Source organism: Pelecanus crispus, chromosome 12, assembly GCF_030463565.1.
Source record: "Pelecanus crispus isolate bPelCri1 chromosome 12, bPelCri1.pri, whole genome shotgun sequence".
Taxonomy (NCBI): Eukaryota; Metazoa; Chordata; class Aves; order Pelecaniformes; family Pelecanidae; genus Pelecanus; species Pelecanus crispus.
This window is the reverse complement of record NC_134654.1, coordinates 3,783,808-3,803,555: the sequence shown is the minus strand read 5'-3', so window position 1 is coordinate 3,803,555 and position 19,748 is coordinate 3,783,808. Positions and strand designations below refer to the sequence as shown.

The window sequence follows — 19,748 nt, the reverse complement described above, 5'->3', positions numbered from 1 at the left end:
CCCCCCCCCCCCCCCCCCCCCGATGGTAATTTTCGCAGGATTTAGAAAAGAGGAAATCCTCAACTCCATCGAGTGCTACTCCAGACATAAAGGCCAATGGTGCTTGACGCACAGCCACACCATTGCGCTGTTGTCTGGGGCGGTTGTGCTGTGGTGGTCATGTCTAATGCAAGGTTTTATTGAGCGTGGAAGACCAGCGTGGATGGATTTGACAATGTTGTTGGCTGTGAGGTGTTTCATTGGAAAGCTTATTTCTAGGGGGTCTTCTGACAAATTAAAACTGTTTCTGTGTCCTTTTGCATACCGCATAGTTCACAGGGATGTAGAGGGCAGCGAGGAGGACCCTGAGGAATCACTGTGTGTGTTTTTGTGCACGGTATTTCAAGGTGTTTGAATTGTTCTATACCATGCTTTTCTTTTTTCTGGTGTCTCAGAGGAGAAATGTAAGCCTATCTTACCCTAAACTCCAGATCAGTGCCTGCATCTAGGCTGTCAAAAACAAGCCCTACTAACTGTGAGACACATTAGTTTCTTATGGGATAGCATTTCCTTTTGGATAGAGGCTTGAGAAGGGAAACAACAGATATGTTGAAACCTGTGTTTGAACTTGAAGTACTCCTCTGTAATTTTCATCCTTGCAATGTCCCTTTTTCATTTCATGCGGGAGACTTCTGTAAATGCTTCTCACTGGTCATTCTGTTCCTGTTTGGGAGGAAGAGGTCTCAGAGCAAGAAGAAATTGTGTACCTCCATCAGTCTGACGCTCCTGAATTACTTGTCTTGTTTGAAGGAATACCTTCCTCACATGGTGCCTCTTGTACACTGGGATACATAAAATGAAGCTTGTTTAGGGGCAGAAGATAGAGGGGCATATGTATAGCTGATAATCATAACATAGTTTTCTACTTGCCAATATCTCTTTTTGCTGGTGCAACGTTATATCTGTGAAACTAATTATCCTGATATAAAAACTTAATTTCTGTGTGCTTACCAACTGCATTTTTGGCTCCAAATGTTAAGAAAAGAAAAATGCTGACAAAGGCAAATGGGTTTTTATTATTCTCATTAGTAAAATAGATATTGGTGTGTTGCAAGCTTCATTTGTATTGATATAAGTGATATAAATGACTACTAAACATAGTGGCATTTGTGTGCTTCAGTAGTGGTAATTGCTTGGGCTCTTTTGGATAGCCAGGCTTTGTGTACAACAAAGTGTTGGCCTGTTTGTGTTAGACACAGCCGGGTATTGGGAGGGTTGGCATACTTTCTACTTTTAAATTAATTAAATGGTCAGGAATTAGATTCTTAAAATATGGAAGATTCAGGTTTAATCACTTCATTCTGATCATTTGTTTGAACGTGGATGGGGAATGGCAATGAGTAATTTTTTTAACCTGGTGAGTTTCTTTTAGTGGGTATAGATAGTTTAATAAATTTGTACTTTACAATAAATGACAGCTATGACCTGGGATAAATTACTAATCTGTATCTGAATTGACAGTGCTTGAGGAGAGATGGGCAGAATGAATCACACTGCTGTGTCTGACGTGTGTAAGAAGGTTACGTTAAATGACTAATGATACAATCTTTTTCCCAAAAAGTTTTCTGAAGCTGGGGTGGAAAGGAAGAAAGTGGGAAGGGAAGATGAAGTTGTTCTTGTAAAGGCTGTGTGATAGCAAAAATATTTCCACATAATAAATGATAAATAATATTTTGTTGTTGTTGTTTTTCTTCTGTTCAGATTAATGGTGCAATGTAGGAAACCTTTAAAGGTTTCAGATGAACTGGTGCAACAGTATCAGAGTAAAAACCAATATCTAGCAGCAGTAGCGACAGAAGCTGACCAGGAACCCGAAATCGATCCTTATGCCTTTGTTGATGGTGATGTGGAATTCTTATTTCCTGATAGTAAAAAAGACAGGCAGAACATTGAGAGGGAAGCCGGGAAGAAACACAAGGTGAGTAAAGGACTGAGGATACAAATCAGTGATGAGATTTAAACAAATTGCTTTAGTCACTGAATAGAATTTAAATCCTTCTCTGTGTGTTTAGAAGTACATTAGAAAAAATTGTATTCTAGCAGAAATGATCAATGAAATTAAGCAGCATGTCTCTACACCTAAACATTTTTTGGCACACTGGTGGTGCTATTGCATTAGAGTTTATGGCTTATACTGGGAGAATGCTACTGGATCGGAACAAAAATCAGTCTGGCTCAGTAGCCTTTCTGTAGAAATGGGTGACAGAAGGTGCTTGGGGAAGAGAGGAAGAACAAGGCAAGTGATTTGTTCATGTGTGGAAAGGTTTGGCGGTAGGTGAGGTGAACTCTGACTAGTTGCCTTTTTTTTTTTTTCTTTAGCGAGCCAGTACCAACTATATGAAGCTTCTACTTAAAACAAAGTATGCCCTCCAAAAAAGGAGAGAATATAGTTGCATTGGGAGCTTGTATATGAAATAAATTTGCTCTTTAGGACTAGCTGTGTGTGTATGCACTTCTGGTATCGAGAGTTTCATACAATAACTAGTACATTCAATGCGTATCACTTGATATCAAGTGTTTTTCAATAAAGCGTTGTAGCAAGAATCCACAGCTTGCTTTTTAAATTTATCCCTAACACAAAACCTAAGATTTACATTCTTATCTGTGTGTTGCTAGCATGTTGTCTGTATTCCAAGCTCCCTTCTCCCTGAGCAAGTACCACTAACCAGACCCCCAGACTACACCTCGCTGAGCTAGAAGGCTAATGAGAACCTGATACTTCCGATACGTACAAGAATTCCCATAGGGAGATAAAATGCCCCCTACCTCCCCAAGTAATTAAAGCTAACTTTTCTACCTTTTTTTTTTAATAGGCTGAGGATGGGACATCTAGTGTTACAGTTCTGTCCCATGAAGGAGAGGATGCTATGTCTCTATTTAGTCCTTCTGTCAAGCAAGGTAAAGAGGCTCCCCCCTCCCCCTTTTAATTGTGCTGTGTTAATGATGTCTTGAATAGTCAACAGATTCTAATAGGCTACTAAGTTTTTACTTTATGGTTTGTATTTCCCTGTCCCTTCAGAACTAGGAATCTGCTTGGAACACGTGTTCTTTGCTGCACCTTGCAAATAAATGTTGCTTGTAAAATCCAAATGTTATAAAATTGAAGGGGCCTCACTGATGTGTAAGATAGTTGAATGGAACTGAGAACATACTTCACCCCTGCTCTTCCCCCTCCACCCCCAGCTGTGGAAATAGCTCTTAAGATGTCTTTTTTTTTTTTAAAGAATATATATTGCCAATGTTCTTGCAATTTTTTTTTTTTTTCTTTATAGATGCCCAACGTATTGCTGCTCATGCTCGCACTGCATCAACTAGCCTGTTCCATGAAACAGACTTGGTGGTCTCTTATACTGACCTTGACAATCTCTTCAATTCTGATGAAGATGAACTAACAGTAAGTGATGTGCAAAAGTAATGGCAGCTGCTAAACAAAAAACTGCAAGGAACAAGTATGTCTCTTTTGTTTTTGGGTTGGTGTGGTGGGGTTTTTTTGGTTGGTGTCGGTTTTGTTTGTTGGGTTGGTTTTGGTTTTTTTTTTTTTTTTTTTCCTTGGCATTTGTAGGAGGGGTTGCAAAACATGCATATAAGCAAGTGCCGTGGCTCCTCTGTAGCAGATGTACTGTTCTGGTTGACTCATACAATCATGTTTTTGATACAAACAAGCTTTTGATTATGCATCCTTACTATCCAGACAGTATATGCTTCTTGAATATACCTTTAGTTATAATTTTACAGACTCGGCAGTGGTACAAGTGCTCTTTTGCTATGGTCTAGGTTCTGTTTAACTAGTCAATAAAGGTAATACTGAAAGAAAACAAAACTTTTGAAAGAGAAGAGGCATTTAAACACGTGGACATTCTGCCAAATAAGCTGCTTCATTGCAGCAGCTATTATCTTGGAACAGTTCTCTTGCAGTCTCTAATGGCTCTGAATCCATTATCTTTCTAGTTTCTATTTCCATACCGTTTGTAATCGGTTGTCTTTTCTGAACTGTACTCTGCTCCATGCTAAATCCCCTTACCCAGACAAAATGCCCATCAACTTTAATGGGAGCTGTAGCTGAGTAAGGGCTGAAGGATCTTAATAGCCATCAAAGGTCATCATTATATAAAGCAAGTGTATTTGCTCTTAAACATGAAGACTCTTATTTTCTATAGACTTTAGTACTGTCTAAACATTGTAAAATATCTCTCTTGTTCTTTTAATTTCAACAGCTTTTCTTCCCTGTACCTCTTGTTCCAGGATTTGTGTTTCTCTGTCTTTTCTATTCCTGTTCATGTGGTAACATCAGTAATGTTAGCATGGCTTTGGGAGTGTGTATGTTTTTTCTGATAGATTGTGGGCAGCCCTATTTAGCTTTTTTTAATATGTCTGCTAACAGGCTGAGAGTTATTTTATAACTGGGCTTTCATTTTAATAGCATCATGATTTGATGGGAGAGCATTCTCTGAGTTACAAGTATTGAGGGAGGACAAGTGTAACCCCAACTACTAGCATTGGGCTTCTGATTTATTTTAATTTTTCTAAATATTATACGAAGTCTCAGCTTTGTATGTCCACTGCACATGAAATTTCCTGTTAGCAGAAAATATGAACATGTGTTCATGTCTGAAGTGATTTTATTACGACACTTCTTTTCTTTCTTAGCCTGGATCTAAAAGAACAGTGAATGGCGCTGATGACAAATCCAACTGCAAAGAGGCAAAAGCAGGAAATCTAGACCCACTGTCATGCATAAGTAAGCTTTATTTGTTTTTTTGTAAATAGTATACTAGCTCTAAACATTTGATCGCTAATATGTTGTGGGAATTTGGAAACATACGCTTCATTTGCCCTACTGAATTTTTAAGACAAAGGAAATACTTCAAAATGTATTCATGCTCTAAAGCCTACTTCTAATCTGAAATTAGGCACTGCAGATCTCCATAAAATGTATCCAACTCCACCTTCATTGGAACAGCATATTATGGGATTTTCTCCAATGAACATGAATAATAAGGAATATGGCAGTATGGACACTACACTTGGAGGAACAGTACTCGAAGGGAATAGCTCTAGTGTGGGAGCTCAGTTCAGAATTGAAGTAGATGAGGGTTTCTGCAGCCCCAAACCTGCTGAAATAAAGGTAGGTAGTGCCGATAGTCCTGATAAATGTTTCTAACGATTATTGTTCAGTTTATTACTTAATCCTGAATAGGAGCTGTGGGAAATTAAGCACAATTTGTAACTTGTGCCCTGCATTATACTGGGGTAGGTAATGCACTTTCTAATAAGTAGTATATAGTATTTTACTACTTAAGCTTCAAGAAAGAGTAATGCATAATTAGCCATTAGTAAGCTGATGGAATGCATTTCAGTAATTGTAGTCCATTGTTTTGTGTTGGCATATTGCTTTTGGGAGAACCACGGGCGTGAATGATGTGTGTATAAATCTGCCTTTCTCTTTCACAGCTATATCAGGATTAAATATTAAAGAACTACTGCTTGAATTTAGTCACCTTTTTTTGAGAAGCATTTTAATTGCTGAAGTTACCTAATTTACATGCTTTACCATGTCTAACTTCTAGGATTATTCTTATGTTTATAAACCTGAGAATTGTCAAGCTTTAGTGGGATGTTCCATGTTTGCACCACTGAAGACGCTTCCCAGCCAGTGTCTTCCTCCCATCAAACTGCCAGAAGAATGCATTTATCGCCAGAGTTGGACTGTGGGAAAGTTGGATTTACTTCCTCCAGGACCTGCCATGCCATTCATCAAAGATGGGTATGGCCTGTGCCGCAAGTGTTTAAGCTTTGTAAGGGCATCAGTTATCCACACTAGAGGAAGCACCGCTAACTTTTTTTTTTTGTAAACCTGTAATGAGAAATATTTGTAAAGCCACACTATGTTTATACAACTGACAAGAGCCTTTAAAAAAATCCTTATGATTAAACCGTAGTGCAAGAGACTGTCCTCTCAAATAGCTTCTTAACTGTGCATACATTTTATTCGTTGTCTCATTTAAAGGTTTCTTGGGGAAGCTTAATGGTGCAAGTCCAGTTTTAATAAGTAATGAAGATGGTAACAATCAAGATAAATGTAAACTTGGGACTTGTTTTTGCGGTGGTGTTGTAGGTACTGTAAGGGCTTAGTAGGTGGTGCTTCTGTTTCTTAAATTATTTTCTTAAATAGCAGTAATCTCAGCTGTATTGGGACTAGGAAAACATTTCCTTTGATTGGAAGCTATGCCCAGTGTGACGTTGCCTGATAACAGCAGTATTGCAGTAGGCATGTCTGTAATCTGCATTTGGTAGCAATGGTTTTGTTGGCAATTCTTCTTGAAGAACAGATTTATTCCTCTTTCTCTTCTGCATTAGTAGCCGGTATAAATACATAGCCTCCTTGTGGCCTAATCAATTTATTGATAAAATTACATGAGTATTAAATCTTGGAGTAAATACTGACATTGCTGTTAGGGTCATTCATAAGCAATATGTTTCCAGGTCACATTAGCCTTACAGGTTTTTGGAGATACTCAGCCGCTTAGGAAAGAAAATGTTAAATATTTGCGGGTGATACTTTTCCTCGTGGGTCCAGCTGAATCTGCTGTTGATAGACCTGGTATATTTTCTTAGTGTGTGTCAACACAATGTGTAAATAAAACATGAACAAAAAAGGTGTCCTTTAGACTCCATACAGCCATACAATTTATAATTTATTCTGACCACACTCGTTTCCTGGAAGCTTTGTGCAAAGGAAAAGACGAAAGGAGGCGGGGAAAGATTCTTTAACATTGCTGTCAGCAGGAGTCCTGCAAAGTCATTTAGAACAAATGCTCTTGAAGTTCCTTAGGGAATGAAAATCTTGCTGTGGATTATGGAAGACTAGTTTAAAAAAAGCAGATATTAATTAGGAAGGTCCTTCTTTAGAAATTTGAGACTTAAACTTCAAAACCAGTGTGTTGTGTACTTAAAGTATTTCCTTCTTCTTGTGGCTGCTATTAGTGATGGAAGCACTATGGATCAAGAGTATGGCCCTGCATACACACCGCAAACTCATACGCCATTTGGGATGCCACCAAGTAGCGCACCTCCCAGTAACAGTGGAGCTGGAATTCTCCCTTCTCCTTCCACCCCTCGTTTCCCAACTCCTAGAACACCAAGGACTCCTCGAACACCTCGTGGAGCTGGTGGACCTGCAAGTGCACAGGGTTCAGTCAAATATGAGAACTCTGATTTATACTCACCAGCTTCCACACCATCGACATGTAGACCGCTTAATTCTGTTGAACCTGCAACTGTGCCTTCCATTCCAGAGGCACACAGTCTTTATGTGAATCTCATCCTCTCAGAGTCTGTAATGAATCTCTTCAAAGACTGTAACTTTGACAGCTGCTGCATATGTGTTTGCAATATGAACATCAAAGGTGCTGATGTTGGAGTTTACATTCCTGATCCAACGCAAGAGGCCCAGTATAGGTGTACCTGTGGTTTCAGTGCTGTTATGAATAGAAAATTTGGCAACAGTTCTGGACTGTTTCTTGAAGATGAACTGGATATCCTAGGACGTAATACAGAGTGCGGCAAAGAAGCAGAAAAACGCTTTGAAGCTCTCAGAGCTACTTCTGTTGAACATGGCAGTGGAGGACTGAAAGAACCTGAGAAACTGCCCGATGAGTTAATACTGTTGCTGCAGGATCAATGCACCAACTTGTTCTCGCCGTTTGGAGCAGCAGATCAAGATTCCATTCCTAAAGTTGGTGCAGTTAGCAACCTGGTACGTGTAGAAGAAAGGGATTGTTGCAATGACTGCTACTTAGCCTTGGAACATGGACGGCAGTTCATGGACAATATGTCAGGAGGGAAAGTTGATGAAGCACTTGTGAAAACTACTTGCTTGCACCACTGGTCAAAAAGAAACGGTAAATACTGAAAACAGCTTATTTTCTACTTATCCACCTATGAATTTTTTTCTAAGGGTTTGTTATTTGTGTTTTTCCTTTGTGAATATTGGATGCTTAAGACTGATTTTCCACCTGCATGCTTGCATAAACTCTATTTTAACGGTGTTCAGCATAACCATTCCTTTTACATTCTTCGCTGGTACTGTACACCAAGCAGAGTGTAGGCCTTGGCTGCCATCAGCTGTAAATTCCTAACATAAATTTGAAGTGTAATGTAAGACCACAATAACTGTCCACAACACTTTATGAGGCTTATTCTTTTAAAGGAGCTTTTGGTGACTGCATCTACAGAGGCTCTGTGGAATGAGTGTACATAGGAAGTGTAGGTGGTTCAAATGGTGACTGTATTGTCAAGGCTACTGTGATAAACCTTGTTTAATTCTATGATGCAGTTGGCTTCCCCCGCTTCTTTAAGGGGGGGCAGTAGTTTGATGGCATGTGTGGCAAATAAAGCATTATTGTAGCCTTCACGCTATGTTGGATCTGCCAGAGATCCTTGGATTTTTCCTTCTAGGGCCTGACAAATGATACACTGTCTCATGGAATACCCTTTATTCTGTGTATTTGCATACTTCTCCTCTCAATCATAGTCTTTTCAAGTAGCAATTCTAGCAGGGTGAACAGTGAAATATGAAACTTTGATGGCAGTTAGCTGCGATTCATAGTTGTTAATGATGAGGAGGAGGGCTAACAGTAAAACACAGCTAGGATTCTGTGTGTCGGTGGGGGATTGAGTTTAAAAGCCTGGGCTATAGATAAATCACTGTTCTCAGGCACCCAGGAGAAGACTCAGTGTTACTGTGACCTTGGTATTTAGGATAAGAAGACTTAAAGATACTTTCAAATGGAAGGCTATGAAATTATAGCCATACCAAATTTTGTGTCAGTTTTTTATTCTTAAACGCTGTACATTAAATGGCGTAGTGGTGGCAAGCTGATGAAGTGGGCTGTGACTGTTTGAGGCTTCCCTCAACTTCTGTGAAGTGAGCACTGGGTGGCAGTCTGCCTAACCCTTCTTTATTTGGAGGGAAAATCCTCTAGTTTAAGGGTTGTACAACTTGTTTGTGTGTTGGTGTTTTTGGTTTGGGTTGTGGTTTTTTGTTTTTTTTTTTAATTTTAGGGTTTTTCCCCTCAGTTTAAATCATAAGATGGTAAGGCTTTCAAGGGAAAAAAACTCTACAGGAAACAAAAAAAAAAAAAAAGAAATTCCGTTGGTGTTTTTTATAAAAGAAAGAAGAGGGAGAACTCTAAATATGTGTGCTTAAGTTTTTATATCGTGGACTTTGGGCGGCCTGCATGTGCATTTCAGAAGAGAGTGCCTTTCTTTAAAATCAAGGTGGTTTTGGATTCTGGGTTGTTTGTGGAGGACTTTCTTCTACCCTGTTGTTGCCGTAGGCCTTGACAATTTTTTGTCCTTTCAGTTGTGGATGTGAGCATGCAGTGTTCCCAGGACATCCTTCGTATGCTCCTCTCGCTCCAGCCAGTTCTTCAGGATGCAATTCAGAAAAAGCGAACGGTCCGGTCGTGGGGTGTGCAAGGCCCCCTCACATGGCAACAGTTTCACAAAATGGCTGGCAGAGGCTCTTACGGTAAACTGCTGTGTGGACTCCTGTCTGTTAATCTCTACTTGATCCGGCCACCAAACCTCAGTGTCTGGATGCTGTTCAGCCTATTGGAATTCTAAACAGCATTTGACCTTTCTTTAAACTAACAAGAGCTATTAGACAGGGGAGAATTCTTCTCTTTAGAAAAACAGAAAATATTTATATTCCTTAAAACAGTAAATGAATTCAAGATACGTGTACTTAAAATTAACAGCTTCAGTCGCACTGTTTATATACAGCTGACACTTCTCCAAGTGAGGGACTGAAATTGCAAAGATGGATTTAATGTTGAAAACAGTAATTGCTCTGGGTTTTTTTTTGTTTGTGTTTTTTTTTTTTTTTTAAACACTCAAAAGAATTACTCCACTTTAATTACTCTAAAAATAGCATAGTTAAAATACTAGCTTTGAAATGCTTGAAAAAGTGTGCTTTATTGCTCAGTAGTTTCAGAACTATGTTGAAGATCTGAGGTTATCCAGTGTGTTGTCTATGATAAATATTTGGAGTGGCCAACACGTGATGCACATTTACAGATACAAGGTAAATTCTGTGCACTCAAGATTTAAACTGACTTCATTAGCATATGAGATTGATTTACCACTATGTAGAAGAGTGACCTTTCACCAGCAGATCTTTTGTAGCTATATTTAGAACATGGTAATTATACATTTAGGGTACATGTAAATGCATGTTTTTAAGTTCTTTTTTCCTTCTGTGGTCCTTTACATATCTGCTTAGACTATTTACATTTCTTCCCCCTCTTTTTGATCACTCTGTTGGGAAGGCTTCCTGGACACTAAAGATCTGTTCCTGATTGTCTATATACTGATAGAAATATTGAACAACTGTGGAACTTCTTCTTGAGGCACTGAGAGATTACAATTAAAAGTAATTAGGTGATGCTTTTTTGCAGAGGGTTGGATCATACATGCAGGTTTTTCATTTGTATTTGTTAAAATGAGAACTATTGCATTTATAATCAGTGCTACTTCCTGTTAGATGCTGGGAAGGCTAGTGTTTTTTCTGTTCATGTTTCCTAGAAGCAGGGTGTTAATTTTAAGCTTTCCGCTTAATATATTGGAAAATGCGTGTCTTGCTTTTCCAGGAACTGATGAGTCCCCGGAACCACTGCCAATCCCAACATTTTTGTTGGGATACGATTATGATTTTCTGGTGCTGTCTCCATTTGCTTTGCCGTATTGGGAGAGGCTGATGCTGGAACCTTATGGATCTCAAAGAGATGTTGCTTATGTCGTGGTGTGCCCCGAGAATGAGGCTCTGCTGAATGGAGCAAAAAGCTTCTTTAGGGATCTGACTGCAATATATGAGGTACATTATTTATGGCAGTTAGCAGCGAAATGGATTTTTGAAAGACTGTTTCTAATACATACTCATAACTGCTTATCAGGCTTGTCTCAGACGATGTAAACGCTTGCGCAGAATGCTGTCTCGGAAAGCTGCTAGAAAGGATTTTAGGAACGGGCACTTGGAAGATAAGGGTTGTTCATGCTGCTCACCATTCCTTTTAGTAATAGCTGTTTGGAGAGTTTTTATCTGATAAACGCCACTCAGTGGTAAAACTGTGTATTACAACTTTAATTGTTTTAGCTATGTTTAATTAATTAATTAAATGCATGTATTACTTGGATTGTGATTAAGATTAGAGTAGATGATATATCGACCTGTTTTTCTTGCATTTAAGAAAACCTGAAAATAAACCATAAAATCACTACTAAATATTTCGTACTGGTGTAGTATTCTAGAATTAAGTATTACTTTGGAATAGCATAACTAAACTATGAGTTCTCTGCCATTATATATATATGCTCCTTTGTGTGATATTTAACAGTTTTTAAAACTTACAAGTTCCTTATCTTGCATCTTCTATTTTACCTTCTTTGCAGTCATGCAGGCTTGGTCAGCACAGACCTATCTGTAAGTTACTGCCTGATGGGATCATGAGAGTTGGACCTACTGCTTCAAAGAAACTTTCTGAGAAGTTGGTCACAGAATGGTTCTCACAGACAGCTAATGCCAACAATGAAGCATTTTCCAAACTCAAACTATATGCCCAAGTTTGCAGATATGAGCTGGGTATGAAATTTTTTTTTAGTGTTGCTTATTTCATACAATTACCACTTACTCCATTCCAGTGGAGAAGAAGAAATAATTGCGTTTATTCATTGAGTCTTACTGTTTGTTGCAGTTTTCTGGTTTTAAGCTTGGGGGGGCGGGGGGGAGGGTATCCAACCAATCCAGCCTCCCCCATATATTTAGATACATCCTAAAAGGGCTTCTTATCGTCTAGCAGTATCTTTAGGGAACGGCAGCGTTGCTGCCTGACACGGACTTCGGTTGTCTTTTTGTGTTGGTGACTTAAGTTCTGAAGCAATGATTTCTAGCAATTCAACATGGCTTAAAAAAAGTTATTTTTAAAATAAATTTCTGGATTTTTCTGAAGGACTCTTATGAGAATACTAGAATCTGAAAATTTAATACAGGTAGTTTAATTTGAGAGGTAAAATGTATGCTAAAGGTTTGCTCTCTGTTTTGTTAATAAACTTACATAGATGAAGTATGCTTAAAACCAGCTGCAATATAAAATTTATGCTTTTTTCTGGTTTTAGGTCCTTATCTTGCTTCTCAGCCTTTGGACAATTCTTTACTTTCCCAAACAAACCTGGTCCCTCCCTCCAGCCAGCCGGCCTCTGCTCTGCCCCCGGTACCAGCTAATACTGGAAATCCTAACACTCCGTCGTCCGCTTCTGCGGCTCCAACCAGTAGTACTATGACAGCAACATCAAACAGTGCCATGTCTTCTGCAGCTACTACAGCTAATTCAACGTTGACTACCACTGCCCCATCATCCTCTTCTGCCAACATAGGCAGTGGGATACCAACAAGCAAGCCTTCTTCATTTCCGCCTTTTAGCAGTATGAACAATACCACTTCTGCCTCCCTGCCCGCTCAGGCTGCAACAGTCCAAAATGGGCAAACAGGAGGACAGCAGCAACAGCCAACACTGCAAACAGCAGGGATGTCTGGAGATACTACTTCAGCGCCTGCACAGCCCCATCCAGAGGTTTCTGAAAGGTAATGAACTGCAGTGTCAAGCCTGCTTTGGAAAAAAAAAAAGAAAACAAGCCCTTAGCTCAACTAACGCAACCTATTAATGCTGCTCTCGTCCCCTCAGTAAAAATCTTGTATTTCTTTTCTAGTCACCAGGCTGCTTTTTAGGGAGAATGAGTTCATTCATGGTGGAGCTGAACTTTTTGGTTCCAGTCTTAGCTGCAGTTCTAATTACATCTCAGTGTCTGCTGTGGTACAAAAATAAACTCTTTGTCGTCTTTGTTTTCTAAAGAGAAAAAATTCACCAACTACTCACTTCAATATTTTAAAGGGGGGCGAGAGGGGAATAGATAACTGGCACCATCTTAAAGTTCTACTTTCTGTTATCAAAGTTATAGCAGTAAAGACAGCTCTTGCTGAGACTGACCTTGTAGGTATTCTGGTTCCCCAACTGAAGCGACAGAACTATGTGCTGTTGAGCTTCTGTAATAAAGAAGGCTAAAGAAAAGACAAGCGATCCTGAGTTGCTGATAAGCTCACCTACAAAAATGAAAGAAAAAGACTGTGTTTTACACCACAGTTGACTCAAAGGTCTTTTGGATTAATATTTGACAATTTGATCTTAGTTTTAAGGTAAAAATAAAACATTAGAAAACTCAGCTTTTTGTAACTGGTTTCAAAATTTCCTTTCCAGCACTATGGATCGTGATAAAGTTGGAGTCCCTACAGATGGAGATTCACATGCTATCACCTATCCACCTGCAATTGTAGTTTACATAATTGATCCTTTTACATATGAAAAAAAGGATGAGAACAGTAACTCATCTAGTTTGTGGACACTTGGACTTCTGCGCTGCTTTTTAGAGATGGTTCAGGTTCTTCCTCCCAACATCAAGAACATAATTTCTGTGCAGGTGAGCCAGCATTTATAGAAGTGTGCTGAACAAAGTATCTTTTGGCTTTGGCTGTATTTTGGAGGCGGTAACGCCCTCAAGGTGAAAGTTTCATTTGCTTTGTAAACGTTACTTACAGTTCTACAGCTGTTAAATCATTACGATTATAGTTTTTAGGGCAGTTTGGGTGTTAGTAATGAAAGCCAAATCCTCTAGCAGATTCCCAATTCATCCATCTTAGCTCCGAGGAAATGTAGTGGCCCACTCCAATAATGAGTGAAGTATGGGAAAGCTGCTTGTCCCATCACTGGAATCTGTGCTGCCAGCCTGACCCTGCTGGGCTTTAGACAGTGCTCCTTCCTGATAGACATCCAACTGTAATGCTGTCAGCAGCTGCAAAACTAGTTAAGAGGGCCTCTTTTTGGAGGAATAATTAAGATTCTCTTCTAAACAAATTCTTTTTTTCTCTGAAGAAAATTTCAATGAGAGTAATTGCTTGAAGTCCCACATAGCTTTGGAAGAAGTGGCAGGAGATATCCAAGAATCAGAGAAATTTGATTGCAAAGTAAAATTCTAAAAGCAGCATACCCAAATACTATCTCAAAAGCCTTTTAATCTAATGATGAGAGAGTAATTTTTTTTTTTTTCCCCCTCTGTAATCTGTTCTAGATTGTCCCATGTCAGTACCTTCTACAACCTGTGAAACACGAAGACCGGCAGATTTACACTCAGCATTTAAAATCTTTGGCATTTTCAGCTTTTACTCAGTGTCGGAGACCTCTTCCAACTTCCACCAACGTGAAAACGTTAACTGGCTTTGGCCCAGGTTTAGCCATGGAAACTGCTCTTAAGAGCCCTGATGTGAGTGTTAATGTGGTTGTGTAAATATGCAGATCAGAGAAATGTCCCTGTTTATTAAATCACTGGCATCTTTCACATTAACTAACTAGAGTTCTTAGGAATAATTGCTTCCCAAAAGTTCATTGTCTGTTCTGTCATCTTTATAGAGACCTGAGTGTATTCGACTATACACCCCTCCTTTCATACTGGCTCCTGTAAAGGACAAGCAAACAGAACTAGGAGAAACTTTTGGAGAAGCTGGCCAGAAGTATAATGTACTTTTTGTAGGCTACTGTTTGTCTCATGATCAAAGATGGCTTCTTGCATCCTGCACAGACCTCTATGGAGAACAGTTAGAAACTTGCATAATTAATATTGATGTACCAAACAGGTAAGAACGAAACTGTTAAATTAATTTTTAGCAGGTATGTCTTCTTTCATTCCCCTGAAGAATTAGTTTGTTTATGATGCTGTAAGAATAACTCACATTTGTAGACTCCCTATATTGCAAAACTAGCTAAAGCAAATGGATATTTTCCATATTATATGCATATTGTTTTGAGTTAAACTTCTAGAATAATATTATTTGGTTTCATGTGATTCTTGAGTGGTTTTGTATGTGCGTTCATACTCCCACACGCACACACGCTTACTGGCTTTTGATGCCAGTGTTAGAATGTGATTAATTAAGTAAAAAAAACAAAACAAACCGAAGTTGCAATTGATGTACTCCAATACTAACGTTCTTGGGTCCTGTGAATGTTCAGGTTACTACAAATAAGAAGTTCCAAACGCAGCAATAAGAACTTGTTGCAGATGGATTCTAGCTTTGTTTTCCCTTCTTTCTTAATTCTAGAGCTCGCAGGAAAAAGGGCTCTGCCCGCAGACTTGGTCTTCAGAAACTCTGGGAATGGTGCTTGGGACTTGTGCAGATGAGCTCTTTGCCGTGGAGAGTTGTAATAGGCCGTTTAGGAAGAATAGGACATGGGGAATTAAAAGGTAATGTTAGCATTTTTAGAGTCTAAAACTTGATTTGAAGCTTTCATTTTTTCAGTAATATACAGTGTCTGTCCCTGTTTCTGGAAGAAAACCTGAATAATTTTAGAGTTCCTTTGTGTATTTGAAACTTAACAGACATGAAGCTTGCACCGCATGCTATTAAATATGTATTCTGCAGCAAGCACCGTTCTTCTAGACAAACGTATATCCTTTATATCCTCAGACTGGAGTTGTTTGCTGAGTCGCCGAAACCTTCAGTCCCTTAGTAAGAGACTAAAAGACATGTGCAGAATGTGTGGTATCTCTGCTGCAGACTCTCCCAGCATTCTCAGTGCTTGTTTGGTAGCAATGGAACCACAGGGGTCCTTCATTATCATGCCAGGTATTTGAGAAACTCTCTCTTTCTCTTTTTTGGCAAGGGAACAGTTCGGGTTTTGCTAAACTAAGGAAATACTTGGTTTCTCTTCCAAAGATTCTGTATCGACCGGCTCTGTATTTGGACGGAGCACCACTTTAAATATGCAGACGTCTCAGCTGAATACCCCACAGGACACATCATGCACTCATATACTTGTGTTTCCCACATCTGCATCTGTGCAAGTAGCATCGTCAACTTATACCACTGAAAACTTGGATCTGGCCTTTAACACAAACAATGGTTAGTAAATTGGATTTATTCTTGTTTTAAAAACAAACCAACCAAAAAAAAACCCCTGTCGTCACTCCCCCTATAATAAGAATAAGATTGTTTATTCTAATGAACCACAAAATTTATGTGGAAAATCACTCGATTTCAGAATGTGTTGTCATATCCTGTACATAGGGAAACTATAGAAATTCACTGGTCTTGTTCTTTTTCAAGATGGAGCAGATGGAATGGGAATCTTTGACTTGTTAGACACTGGAGATGATCTTGATCCTGATATTATAAATATTCTTCCTGCATCCCCTACTGGATCCCCTGTACATTCTCCAGGGTCCCACTACCCCCACGGAGGTGATATGGGCAAGGTAACTATTAGAGTAAATACAGAGTTGTGCATGTGTGTTTTAGTTTGTTTTTCTCCATCTGCTAATTTCCTTTTGTGGAATGAAAGGTTCCTATGAAATGTTTTGAATCAGTTGGATACTGGATTGTCTTTGCAAGGTTCATGTAATGCTTGGATACTTCAAAATGCTTTGTGTCTGGAAAGCTAGAGATAATTTCTATTAAGTTTGTGCTCTCCTAATATTAAACCATTGCCTGTTGTTTTGCAGGGTCAAGGTACAGATCGATTGCTTTCCACAGAATCTCATGATGAAGTAACAAATATACTGCAACAGCCATTGGCCCTTGGTTATTTTGTGTCAACTGCCAAAGCAGGTCCCTTGCCTGACTGGTTTTGGTCGGCGTGTCCTCAAGCACAAAATCAGTGTCCCTTGTTTCTTAAGGTACTGTAACTTCAGCAGGCTGTAGAGCTGTCTTCCAGGACAGTCTGTCATAGAAAATTGTGCAGTGTGGAGGGATCTGAATTTGCGAACTGCTATGTTTAAAGCAAAGTTGGTGCACGTCTCTTGGAATGTGTCTGCTTTTGCTTCAAGAAAGGTGGAGTTTTAAATTTTTGAGCTCTGGCTTTTTAGGTTCACCTTTTTTAAGGGAAGAAGAATGATTAATGGAAGTAGCAAATGTTCTGAAGGGTTCTGCTCTTCTGATGGTTTCTTTGCCGTAGTCTGGACTCCTTTCTGTTTCTGGCTTTGTGCTATGGCATTTTGTAAGAATAGGTTGAGTTTCTAGACAGATCTCTGGTTAATGTTTGAGTCCCGTGGGGACTGATGGTAGAGAGGGAAGTAAGCAAGTGTAATGTAATATCTCATTTACACTGGGTAAAAGAAAAATAAGAAATAAATCTCCTTATGTATTGTAGAAAGCGTAAAAGCTACGTTTTCCATGTCGGCTGTTGCCAAGTGATAGTCATTGTATCATTTGTCTGGATATTGTCTGATCTCCTTGTCTTTTTATGGCACAATCAAGACATACTCGGCACATTTAAGGCTATACATTAGTATACAGAGAAACTTTCTGTATTAACATTATTCATTTTTTACTTAAATTAGCATCTCTAATACTGTGCTTTATTTCCTAATGATACAGATCTATCTTCTTCAACCTTATTTGTGTCTGGATTAGCAGTTCCTCTTGGCCTAAGCTCAGCTGTGGCTTTGGTATAAGACATTCTTTTGAATAGAGGATTTATTGTTTACCCTAAGCAGCTCTATATATGCAATATAAATAGACCAGTCTTATGGAAAGCAACCGAACTTCCAAGTCCGCATATTACTAGACATCTTGGGCCACTTGAGTTGCTTTTTTTAATAAGCACTTAATGTAGGCAAAGGGATTTAAAAAAAAAAAAATTCTTAAGGTATATGACACTACTAGCACTGGGCTTTTAGGAGAGATCTGAGTGCAGTTCCTTTATATTCTGATAATTCCTGAACTTGTTGATGGCCTTAAGGATAAGATTTGTTTTGGCTTGTGTGTCGGGGAGTAGAAGGTGACTGCAAGGTACAGGTCAACAGTACAGAGGGAAGAAAATACGCCGTAGCTGAAATCAGGCAGTAACTGCTGGCATCTTCCTTCCTTCCTTAGGCCTCTTTGCACCTCCACGTGCCTTCAGTGCAATCAGACGAGCTACTCCACAGTAAACACTCCCATCCACTTGATTCTAATCAAACTTCTGATGTGCTCAGGTATTTATCACTTGCAAAAATAGTGTGTTTCATTTTTAATACTGCTGCAGCGAAGCTATGTATTTGTTTGGGTTTTGTGCGGCTTGTTTTTTCTTTGTGCTGCTGATATGCTTAGTACATTGCAGATACAATATAAATTGCTGTGCTTTGAGTGATTAAAAGATGGCTTTATCACAGAACAGTGCAATTAAAACAAACATCTTTAAGCCCTTCTTTAACTAATCAGTGTTGATTACAACTGAAAATATTTGAAAGACAATGAATTCCTCAAGCTAGAAGAGAGTTTGAGGTGTAACACAGATGATGGTGCATAAATGGGTGGGAGATAGTTACAGTTAAGCCACACTCTTGCATGGCAATCTTGTGGGAATACTGAAACGCTGAAGTACAGGAGTCTAGAGAGACTCATGTAAACATAGGACACTTGTTGAGAAAAGAGCAGATTTTTTTCATCTTTTTTTAATATGTGAACCTCTTGACATTAATTAAGGATAGACAATTAAATGACGGTTTTCCACTGAAAGAAAGTTCAGCTTTGAACCGCTTGTAATAATTCTGAAGGCATGTTATTTCAGAACGTTGGCAAACCTCTTTATGCTTTTAATACCGAAGAAAGTGGATTATATTAAATTAGGATTGTGAAACACTGGTGAGAAAAATCTGTTGGCTTGATGGCAGCTTGTTTGCTTTTCAGGTTTGTTCTGGAACAGTACAATGCACTCTCCTGGCTAACCTGTGATCCTGCAACCCAGGACAGACGGTCATGTCTCCCAATTCATTTTGTGGTGCTGAATCAGTTGTATAACTTTATCATGAATATGCTGTGATCTTCATCTGAATTTTGCAAGACAAAAATGAGGAAAAGGGATATTTCACTGCAGGACTAAGTTATAATTCTTCTCAGTGCAAGTTGTTTGTGATGGGGTATGAATCTTGTTACTTCCAGCAAATATTGTTCTGACTTGTGAGACTGTCTTTGAGTCATCGACTATGGGGGACGCTTTAGAATGATGATCAGAAAGTGTATTATAACATTTTTAGTAGCAAAATTAACCATTTTTCCCCGACCACAGTATTTGTGAAGAGTAATGAGCCATAGTACCCAGTCATGGTTAATGAATATTAAAAGCATGGAGATGAGAAGAAACATGAGGAACAATAAGTTTCAACCTATGGCTTTGGAACATCAAGATGTTCTTGTATTGGATTATAGTACCTAGTATTCAAAAATGCCTGCATCTCTTATTTATTGTAAGTTTTTAAATGTATAAATTGTCTTATATTTCTTAACCTCTTTTATAAAAATTTTCCTAGAAGGTTTATACTGCCTTCTTGCTTTAAAGCAATTGGTCTAAAATATATGTAATCGTCTTAATTAAAAGTTGCAGTAGGTTGCTTTTAGAGTATTATTTTTTTGTAAGGGGTGGGTGGGGACAGTAAATTTGTATTGTCTTGATGTACAGTTTAATGGGGATAGAGGGGTTAATGTCCATACCATTGTGTGTGGGGGATTTACAGCTAAGCTGTAGTTGCAGAGTACATGTACAGTAATGAAGTTCACTGTGTTTATATAAATTGAAAAGGTACCGGGTCTTACAGCATTTTATATCACACCTTTACAGAGTAACAAT

The 19,748-nt window shown here is 38.8% G+C and overlaps 1 protein-coding gene across 1 annotated transcript in view; it reads left to right on the top strand.

Moving 5' to 3' along the window:
* Nucleotides 1-19,417, top strand: part of MED13 (mediator complex subunit 13) — a 55,340-nt gene extending 35,923 nt beyond the window's left edge. Inside the window, exons 10-30 of the mRNA XM_075719746.1 lie at nt 1,741-1,957; nt 2,853-2,937; nt 3,312-3,433; nt 4,687-4,777; nt 4,950-5,164; nt 5,607-5,803; nt 7,024-7,940; nt 9,404-9,571; nt 10,692-10,915; nt 11,491-11,680; nt 12,214-12,679; nt 13,350-13,569; nt 14,218-14,409; nt 14,556-14,779; nt 15,245-15,387; nt 15,611-15,769; nt 15,860-16,045; nt 16,250-16,398; nt 16,645-16,818; nt 18,017-18,117; nt 18,812-19,417. Coding sequence (XP_075575861.1) covers nt 1,741-1,957; nt 2,853-2,937; nt 3,312-3,433; nt 4,687-4,777; nt 4,950-5,164; nt 5,607-5,803; nt 7,024-7,940; nt 9,404-9,571; nt 10,692-10,915; nt 11,491-11,680; nt 12,214-12,679; nt 13,350-13,569; nt 14,218-14,409; nt 14,556-14,779; nt 15,245-15,387; nt 15,611-15,769; nt 15,860-16,045; nt 16,250-16,398; nt 16,645-16,818; nt 18,017-18,117; nt 18,812-18,944 — 4,573 coding nt within the window. The 3' untranslated portion in view covers nt 18,945-19,417. The remainder of the gene's footprint in view (nt 1-1,740; nt 1,958-2,852; nt 2,938-3,311; nt 3,434-4,686; nt 4,778-4,949; nt 5,165-5,606; nt 5,804-7,023; nt 7,941-9,403; nt 9,572-10,691; nt 10,916-11,490; nt 11,681-12,213; nt 12,680-13,349; nt 13,570-14,217; nt 14,410-14,555; nt 14,780-15,244; nt 15,388-15,610; nt 15,770-15,859; nt 16,046-16,249; nt 16,399-16,644; nt 16,819-18,016; nt 18,118-18,811) is intronic.
* The last annotated feature ends 331 nt before the right edge of the window (nt 19,418-19,748 follow it).